The sequence below is a fragment of the Panthera uncia genome, assembly GCF_023721935.1.
Source record: "Panthera uncia isolate 11264 chromosome A3 unlocalized genomic scaffold, Puncia_PCG_1.0 HiC_scaffold_11, whole genome shotgun sequence".
Classification (NCBI taxonomy): Eukaryota; Metazoa; Chordata; class Mammalia; order Carnivora; family Felidae; genus Panthera; species Panthera uncia.
Genome location: NW_026057578.1, coordinates 87,982,759 through 87,992,291, shown reverse-complemented (window position 1 = coordinate 87,992,291; position 9,533 = coordinate 87,982,759). Strand labels below are relative to the sequence as shown.

General features: G+C 46.7%; 1 protein-coding gene across 1 annotated transcript in view; it reads right to left on the bottom strand.

The window, feature by feature from the left end:
- Positions 1–2,024: 2,024 nt before the first annotated feature.
- TET3 (tet methylcytosine dioxygenase 3) overlaps positions 2,025–9,533 on the bottom strand; it is a 104,176-nt gene continuing 96,667 nt past the window's right edge. Inside the window, exon 12 of the mRNA XM_049651727.1 lies at positions 2,025–9,455. Within this exon, the coding sequence (XP_049507684.1) occupies positions 7,681–9,455 (1,775 nt within the window). The 3' untranslated portion in view covers positions 2,025–7,680. The remainder of the gene's footprint in view (positions 9,456–9,533) is intronic.

Below are 9,533 nucleotides of genomic sequence, written 5' to 3'. Positions count from 1 at the left end.
CTTATCAATTTGGATGCCTTTTCTTTCTTAATGTTGTCTAATCATTGTGGTTAGGACTTCTAGTACTATGTTGAATAAAAGTGGTGAGAGTGTGTTGTTCCTGACCTTAGGGGGGAAAACCTCCGTTTTTCACCATTGAGTATGTTGTTTGCTGTGGGTTCTTCATATATGGCCTGTGTGTTCCCTCTAGACCTACTTTGCAGAGGGTTTGGATGAACGGATGATGTACACTGTCAAATGCTTTTTCTCCATCAACTGAAATGATCATAGGGTTTTCACCCTTTCTCTTGTTGATATAGCACATTGTTTTGCAAATGTTGAACTGCCCTGGCATCCTGGGAATAAATCCCACTCGATTGTGGTGTACAGTTTTTTAAATGTATTGTTGGGTTTGTTTTGCTAATATTTGGTGAGGATTTTTACACCTGTGTTCATGAGATATTGGCCTGTTCTCTTTTTTTGGGTGGGGTCTTCTGGTGTTGGTATCAGGATGATACTGGCCTCACAGAATGAATTTTCTATTTATTCTGTTCTCTTCTATTTTTGGAATAGTTTGAGAAGAAATGATATTAACTCTTTAAATGTTTGGTAGACTTCTCCCATGAAACCATCTGGCCCTGGACTTTTGTGTGTTCGGAGTTTTTTTTATTGATTCAATTTCATTGCTGGTAATTGCTCTGTTCAAATTTTCTGCTTTTCTATATTTGGTAGATTACATGTTTCTAGGAATTTATCTAGTTCTTTGAAGTTGTCCAAATTGTTTGTATATAGATTTTCATAATATTCTGTTACAATTGTTTGTATTTCTGTGGTGGTATTTTTCCACTTTCATTAGCGATTTTATTTGATGAATCTGGCTAGAGGTTTATCAATTTTGTTCATCTTTTCAAAGAACCAGCTCCTGGTTTCAATGATCTGTTTCATTGTTTTTTGTTTGTTTGTTTGTTTTTAGTTTCTATATGATTTCTTTCTGCCCTAATCTTTATTTCCTTCCTTCTGTTGGTCTTCAGTTTTCTTTTTCTAGCTCCTTCAGATATAAGGTTAGGTTGTTTGAGATTTTTCTTGCTTCTTGAGGTAGGCCTGTATTGCCATCGACTTACCACTTACTCTTAGAACCACTTTTGTAGCAGCAGATTGGCAATCTGAATTAAAAGAGGTAGCCCCAGGCATGGGACCTTATGGGAATGCTCCTCTCCCCAAGGACAGCCATATTTGGCTCTCCCTACTAGAGCTGGTGCTTAGGACCATCAGAATGAAGCAGTAATCAGCCATCCTTTAGCAAATATTACATCAGAAGTGAACAATTTTAATCAGTGTGGGAGGAGTCTCCAAGTTGAATAAAAGGGGGAAAAACAGAAACACAGATGAGAAAAAGGCCATCTCTATCTTGTCCCTTTCTATGCAGCTCTAAAAGCTCATGGCCTTTGAACATTATGCCGGTGGTGACAAGGACAGGCCCTACTGCTGCTGTTAGTGAGGCCTTCGTTGGTGCATCTACAACCTACAGTGGGAGGGTGGGATTATAGGGTATCTCACATACCACAATCTGGGCCTGGTTTGAGGTGAGGGGAAAAAAGGATCCACTCTGAATTTGAGTGCAAAAAATAAATATAAAATTTATTAAAACACCCACAATATTTTAAAGATACCAGGAGTAATACAGTTCACAAACCCAGTTGTTTGTGTAAATTATAATAAAATACAAATCAAAAAAGGATACATACTTGCAATTTCTAGGCACCCTAAATTAAATTTACTGAAACACTGGGGGAGAAGGGAGGGTAAGGAGGGGTAGCTCAGGAGGCAAACCAATAAAGTGGGAGGAAAAAATATTAACAGAAAGGTAAAAATTATACAAAATAAAATTATCAGCATAAATTTACTGTACTAAGAATATCTACAGTTTAATAATACACATCCTATTGCCTTGAGACATTGCAAAAATCTACCATTCATCCATCAACCCCAGATAAACTTCATTTCAAGTAGCCACAGTTACAAAGTCAAGACGGAATATTCAAGTATGGTTGTTAAGTTCACCTCCATTGGAAGCCAAGTAACCAAACAGGAATTCAAAGAGAGAAGAAATAAAACACATCAAAAAGCTACAGGGATTCTAGGTTAAGTCTAATGCATTAATATGCCACAATTATGACCTGCCCTTATTTGTTTTTTATAATTAGAATATGCGAAAAAGAAATGACACCACTCCTGTTTTTCTCCTCCTTTTTCCCCTCAAAAAAATAAACCAACAAAAAGCACTGGAATCAAGATTTGGATGTTCAAAGGAGCCAAATAGTATTTTTTAAATCCCCATGTGAATAGTGATGAGTTATCCCTGAATGACGACGGGTAGTCAAAATGAGAAAAGAGCGCAAATGATACCACTACAAAAAGCATCCCTGATATCAGAATAGAAGCGAATGAGGAAGTAGGCCAAATCATTCAGATTCTTAGGCAAAAAGCAACTTTAGACCTTGCATTTCTATGCCGCAGCCTCTGCTCAGGGGAGAAGCCTATTGCTCTGCTCTTGTCTGCAGCTCTGCGGGAGGAAGGGCTAGGAATGCCAGGACAGGGTCTCACATGGAAACACTCTGCGCACGTGTGGGTGTGGGGCCGTATAACCTATGCTGGGATATGCACCTCAAAAACAATTTTGGTCCAGGGTATGTCGAAGTTGGCCATGTACTACAACAGATGCAGCTGGCTAATAAAGTAAGTTTTGAGGAAGTGATTTCAAATGACAACAACGCCTGAAAAAGCTCAATGAGATGGGCATAGGAGATTCACATTTTATTCAAAAGCAAAACTTACAAAGAGAATGAAATAAGTCAACCCCACCCCTTCCTTTAGATAGTCTGCCATTTCAACTGCTGAAGAATGAAAAATAAAATGACCCCAGATTCTTCAAGGTCAAGTAAGTCATCAGATGGACAACCTGCAGGTATCAGACCTTCAAGGAATCTACTGAAGTTGTCACAATGTCCTGTTTTTGAGGTATTTAAAAAAATTGTGACAGTGGATGACATAAAATGGAGCTTCCGGTTTTCAAAACATCAACTTTTGTGGACCCGAGAGGAAATTTAGAGTAGCACCAACTAAAAAGCAGCCTCAGTGGCGTCAAGTGAGCAAAGAAATCTCCTTCCTTTAGTTCGAACGTGAGGGGTTACCAGTGACAGGCAGAAGCAACACTGAAAGGTTACCAGTGACGGGCAGAAGCAATGCTGGGGCAGGGGCCGTGAAGAGCAAAGCAACAAGCCCACTGCCCACCACGGCGGGGCCAGTGCCAGGGGAGGAAGGAGGCCTGCTCGGAACGCCTCGGTATATGAGTGCCTTGGAGGTCCTCAAAGGTGTCTGCTTGGCACCCTGCAGGTGGAAAATGTGTGTCCTTGGCAATGAGAATGCCTGCCATTTCAGAAGAGGCAGGAGTCCCAGACTCCCCTTCCTCAAAAATGGAAGAAAAAAAAAAGCCCTTCACCTTTCCTTTCTCATTAGGCCTGAGGGGACAGATGTGTAACCAGAGCACCTGCCAAGCCAGGAAGGCCCACTCCCAGTACAGTTAGGGAGCTGGCTGTCTTCGGAACTTGCCTTTCAGGTTTTGGCCACCAAGGGAAGAGTACTAAAAACAGAAAAACTGCTCAGAGCAGGTTTTAGCACGATAAACAGAGGTCTAAGGAGACAGCACCAAAGGGGGGGGCGGGGGGGGGGGGAAGCCAAGAGAGACTGGAGCCCACCTTGTTTTTGGTTGGTTGTGGTTTCAGAACCTTGATAGCACCTCAGCAGGACAGGATCAGGGACAGTCACATTAAAACACCATAGCACCATTTTATTTAGACTATGTCAATTCATAAAAATGCTTCCTAGTCCATAAAACACACTTCAGTAACAACAGGAAAGAGATTGGTTGAGGCACGTCAGGGACATCACTTAAATTTTCCACCAGCATTGCCTTGGTTTGAGATCTGGCGGTGGTTAAACGTTACAAAGTCTGGCTGGATTTCTCTCCATGAAATCAGGTTACCATCCTACTGATCATCAACCATCCTCACGCCTCACGCCTACTGCTGTTCGGTGCAGAGCACTTAGGCTCTGCTACTTCTGCCCTTGCTTTAGCACTTTAAAAATCCCTTGCTCTGCAAACTCCTGTTTCCAAAAGAGTCTGGTGGAAGGACCAAGAGGGGGCAGGGTATGATCTCTTTCCATGCACACCATGGTCACCTCGGTGAGAGGGAAAGCCGGACCCACGAAGCCAGCGTGTGGGAAACTCAGGCCCTGCCAAGAAACAAACTACAATGACAGCAAAAACAACAAAACCTCAAAAATCCATGAAACAACTTTAGTCAAGATCTCTGATGGTTAGATAACGGTTTCTTGAGCTAGCACCAGTTATTTTGTGAGAACCTGCCGCAAAGCGATTATTTTAAAAATCTCTTAGCACAGAACTTTGCAAGCACTTCCCTTGCATGCAAAAGGCAGGGGGAAACAAAACGAAAGAGGAACCAAATATTCGCACTGCATGTGGATGGCATCTGTGGACAGGGCACACTGGGGAGATGAGGACTCCATCATTTCTCATTGCTATAATATTAACTCTAAAACTTGGTCATGCTGTTAGGTTCTTTAGTTGCAATGGCTTTATTTTTCTTCTCATGATAAAAACGTCTGTTAATCATCTTTAGGACTTAAAAAATGATAGTGCCAGTAAAAAATAAAAATTTGATTTTTCTCTTTAAGAAACCTTCAGCAGCAAGGGGGGGATAAAGAGCTGTGCATAGTTACTTTTTAAATATACGTCTAAAGCATGCTAATTTTAATGACTGAGATTTGAGGTAGGTTATACATGTAGTGTGTAAAAATCAGCATGGGCTCGAGCATAGCAACAGCACCACCTAATTTCTGAAACACCATTCTGAGGGGAATGGGAACATCCAATGGAGACTGCCTCTTGACTCACCTCTCAGCAGCCTATTTGCTAGTCTAGGAATTTATGAACCAAAGGCTGTTGGGGCTGCGGGGACAGACATCACATGCTTTTAGCTTGTATTGGTTTCTCCTTTCATCTAATGGCTTTGCTATCAAAGGGTGACGAGGGGAAGAGTATATTTAACATACATCAGGAAGATTCACACATGCCAAGGATCAGAATCACCTGGGTTACACTCGGGACCTTCCAAACCAACAGCCAACCTGGGGCTTTCCCGGGTCATACAGACGGTCACATTCTCCAAATGTTTCGTAAAATATTGTATTTCTTGCTTAAGATCATTTAAAATGAAGTTTTCAAGGCACCCCCGCATCTACCTAAGCACGGAGTCAAATGAGACCTGCATAAAAGTACGGATGCGATAAGCAAAATAGCATTTAAAGGACCCAACTTTTCCTCAAAACTAGAAAATTAGCATGCTTATTAAAGACTCTGCTTCCTTTAGCTTGTCACACTGAAGGTCAGAGGTTTTCCTATAAATCTGAGTTCTGAATAATTCTAAATCCTGATAAGCTCTTGGGTATTTATTTCAAAAGCAATAATATTTCATTTTTGTCCTGTAAAATAAATGCAACTTTACAGAATATGGTAAAAGTGAAGGATAGACAAAGCACGTTAAATATTCAGCTACTATTTACAATTTCTCCCACAATTACATGTTAAAACATACTTTTTTTTTTTTCAAGTTGCTGTTTAAATCTAGGCAAAAGTGCTTAAAAAAATCTTTCACTATTTACAATTAAAACCAGACCACATAAATGCTCAGGACATCTTACAGCGACTCTCCGCCAGTGCTTCTGAACAGTTACAGCGAACAGCCAGCGGGTCGGTTCTCAGCTCTTACACAAGGCACCTGGAAGCTCAGGGACTTGCCTTTAGCATCGTCATCTGATTGTTAAACTCGTTTTACAAAGACCCACATCTGAAAAAAAAAAAAACTGCTCAATAAATATCTGACATTTATCTCAGGGCTTGGTTGTCATTTCACTGTGTGGCCATGATCCCCTCTGTGTGTCCTGATGAAACCTCCCGTTCACCACACACATCCACATGGGTAGCTTCATAGGAACTTTGCTAATACCACAGGAAAAACAAACACTCCAGGAAGTCTGACTTGCTGTGGACAAATGTTGCTTCCACCAGTTAGGCCCAGCCTCTCTCAACAAAGTTGCAAAAAGTAAGCACCACATTCTCATTTCAAAGAACTGAACAAATGCACCAGAATTTTAGAACGGGCGAGTTCAAGTGGGTGGAGAGGGAAGGAAGGAAAGGAGAAAATGATCAAATAGAGAAATGGCACCAATTAGGGAGGACAATCATAGCTACCTGCTGAAAACGTTTGACTCCTGCATTTTAAAATTGGTAAGTGTAAGCCCACCCCCACCAATGGTAGCATGGCGGGGGCCGGCTTGGGCGTGAGGCCTGCACCATTGTCCAACATGGAAATCTAGGAATAGAGAGAGATGCGTCAACTGCCGTTACACTGGTGTGCTGAGCTCCCGCAGGATGTGACCTGCCCAAGAGTCAAGCAAGTCCCAGCACAATACTACAGCACCAGGCTCTGCACAGCACTGTGCACGGAGGGACGGCACAATGCTGGCTTTTCACAGCTTGGGTTCAACTTCTTGTTTTTAGAGATACAGTAGCCCTTTTTCAGGATCAGCATAGACTCTCGGGCATTTTAGGAAAGACTGCCACTAAGACAAATTCCTTCAGCCCAGTATTCATTGGCTTGTCAACCCCGGTGGAAATGGCTCCTAAGAGCCTCTCAACTCCAGCTCCATCAGGAGGTGCTGCCTAGGGAACCATGACATCATGTGACTTGATAAATAACGGACAGAGAGGATTCAGTGTGGAGACTAGCAAGCTTGAAGCTGTCTACTACCAACCTAGTTTCTGGGGAAATCTACACCAGCATCTCAGGTGCCTGGCCTGGGGTGCACCTGCCCCCCGCCCCGTCCCCGATGCCAAGCCGGTGACTGGAAAAGGGACTCCAGCTGTTTTTCTACAGATTCTCCCATCCTACTGGAGAGGACAGAAGCTGTCCTGAGGGATCCCTCCCCTGAAGGGAAGGCGCATCTGTCAGGAGGGATGGACCGGGTGGCTACAAATCTGCACTTGGCTCATGAGGGGCAGATGGCTGAGAGAACCTTGTCAGCTCCCAAGAGGGCCAGGCTCACTGGGCCCAGCAAGACTGGGCAGGAAGGAGCGCTTTTGGCCTTTCCTGCCGATCCTTTACCATTACTATTGTCGCTTTTTAAAAAATCCAATAAATACACATTTTAAATGGAATTTAAAACTACTCCTTTGTGAAAGGACACTATAAACTTTCTTTCCATTATTGTGATATACAAGGATAAAGTTTTAAAAACAAGAGGAAATAAAAGCCACCCCCCCCCCCCAAACAAGGGAGGGAAAAAAAACCAACGTGGAGATATAAATATTAAGATCACGAAAAAAATCACCCGACAGCCGTAGTTTCTTCAAAGTGCTGGGGAAGTGGGGGAAAGGGAGGGGCGGGTCAGTTCTGAGGTTTGGACCATAAATACATATATATGCATATCTATATATGTATATATAGATAAAAAGACTTCTGCACCCCCAACCCGCCCCCAGGTGTGAGGGCAAAAGCACCACAGAGGCAGCTCGGGCGGGGCCCGACGCTGAGGTACGCTGGCTCCCTGGCACCCTGGCACCTAGATCCAGCGGCTGTAGGGCCCAGTGACCTTCGTGTAGGCGTAGGAGGACACGGTGACTGCTGAGTCTGTGGGCACGGCCAGTGCCTGCCGGGTGGGGACAGTCCCCTTCTTCTCCTTATGCTGAGGCTCAGCAACCATGGCGCCCCCCCATTTGCGCTTCTTCCCGTAGAGCTTGGCCTCCTGCTGGCCCAGGCCCAGCCGGGCGGCCTCCTCCTGCCGCGCCCGGGCCCTCTCCGCCAGCTGCTTCATCTTGGCCTCCCAGAGGGCCAGCCCATGATTGGGCTGGTTGAGGTTCTTATGCTGGTAGAAGACCAGCGAGATGCGGGTGGGGTGGCAGCGGTTGGGTTTCTTGAGGGGCGTGGTGGCATGCAGCTCCCGCCGAGCACACTCGATGAGGATTGAGCCGTGAGCAGGGGCCACGGCCACGCCGCCGATGTTCTCGTCCAGGAAGTTGTGTTCGCTGTCAGACCACAGCTCCTCCTCCTCCTCGGCCCCACCGTTCTTCTCCTCCTTCACCGCCCCCTTGTTAGGGGGGTCCTCAGCAGCGCCCTCCTCCAGGCTGAAGGGATCCCACAGCTTCTCCTCCGACTTCAGGGCCCCAAACAGCTTCTCACTGGAGCCCAGGGGCAGGCCGAAGGACTGCCAGGCTTTGTCCAGCTGGCTCGCCCCCGGGGTTGGAATCCTTCCCTCCTCTCCCTTCAAGGGGCTCCACAACTTGTCTTGGAAGCCAGGACCACCTTTCAGGGCAGAGCTGAAATCCCCGGCCCCAACCCCCCAAGGCTTCTCAGTCAGGCCGGGCCCGGCCAAGGCCGAGGTGTTCCCAAACTTGCAGGGGCTCCACGGTTTGCCTCGGAGCCGTCCTCCAGGCTGGGGGGCTGGCTGCTGCCCCTCCCCAGGGAACAACCCCCACTGGCCATCTGGGAAGTGGGAAGGGGTCAGGCAGCCAGCCCCAAAAGAGCTGAGCTTGTCGGGGATGATCGCAGGGCTCTCCCCAGGATGGAACACACCCCAGCTGCCACCCACACTGTTAGTCCTCTTAGGGGACATGCTTGGGCCTCCTGAGTACTGTCCCCATAGGTGGTTGGGTCCCCCGTTCTGAGAAGCCTCGGGCAAAGGTGTTTTGTTCATCTTACCAGGGTCTCTGGGTATAGATTCGGCCTGGACCAGTGGGTCTACTGGCTCTTGCTTGATGGATCTGTTGTAGCAGTTGGAACTCTGTGCAAAGGGAGAGGGGTCCCTGGATGCTGGGTGGATCTGGGGAGCCTTGGGAAGCAGATACTCCTTGGGGCCTGGATAAGCAGGCTGCTGGTGGTGAGGAGTGGGGTGGTGGGTGTCCGTGGGAACAGCCTGGCCAGGCAGCTCGGCAAACTCAGCACCACCGTAGGCCGGGCTCAGGCTGCTGTGCAGAGCGTGGAGGTCTGGCTTCTTTTCAAAACTGCTGCTGCTGCCACTGTGTCCCCAGGTGCTAGGACCCAGGAACTGCGAGGGGAAGACGGGGTTGCTGGATGGAAAGCCGTAGTAGCCGAATGACGGAAGAGCATACTTGGAGTGGAAGCCGTTGACAGAGGTCAGGCTGGGCTGTGCATAGTAGGAGTGGTAGGAGTACACGCTGTTCATGCTGTACGGGTCGGAAGGCCGGCAGTTGCCCAGCACCGAGTAGCTCTCCACGACTGCGTTGCCGCTGTACTTGAAGGAGCTGAAGTGGTTCTGCGGCTCCACTTTGAGGGAGGGCTTCAGGCCTTGCTGGGAAAGTCCACCCTTCAGAGCCAGGCCTGGGGAACACAGGAATCAACACGGAGAAGGAGCAGAGGGAACCCCGGCCCGCAAAGGCCCTGGGCAAGGGGGCCAGG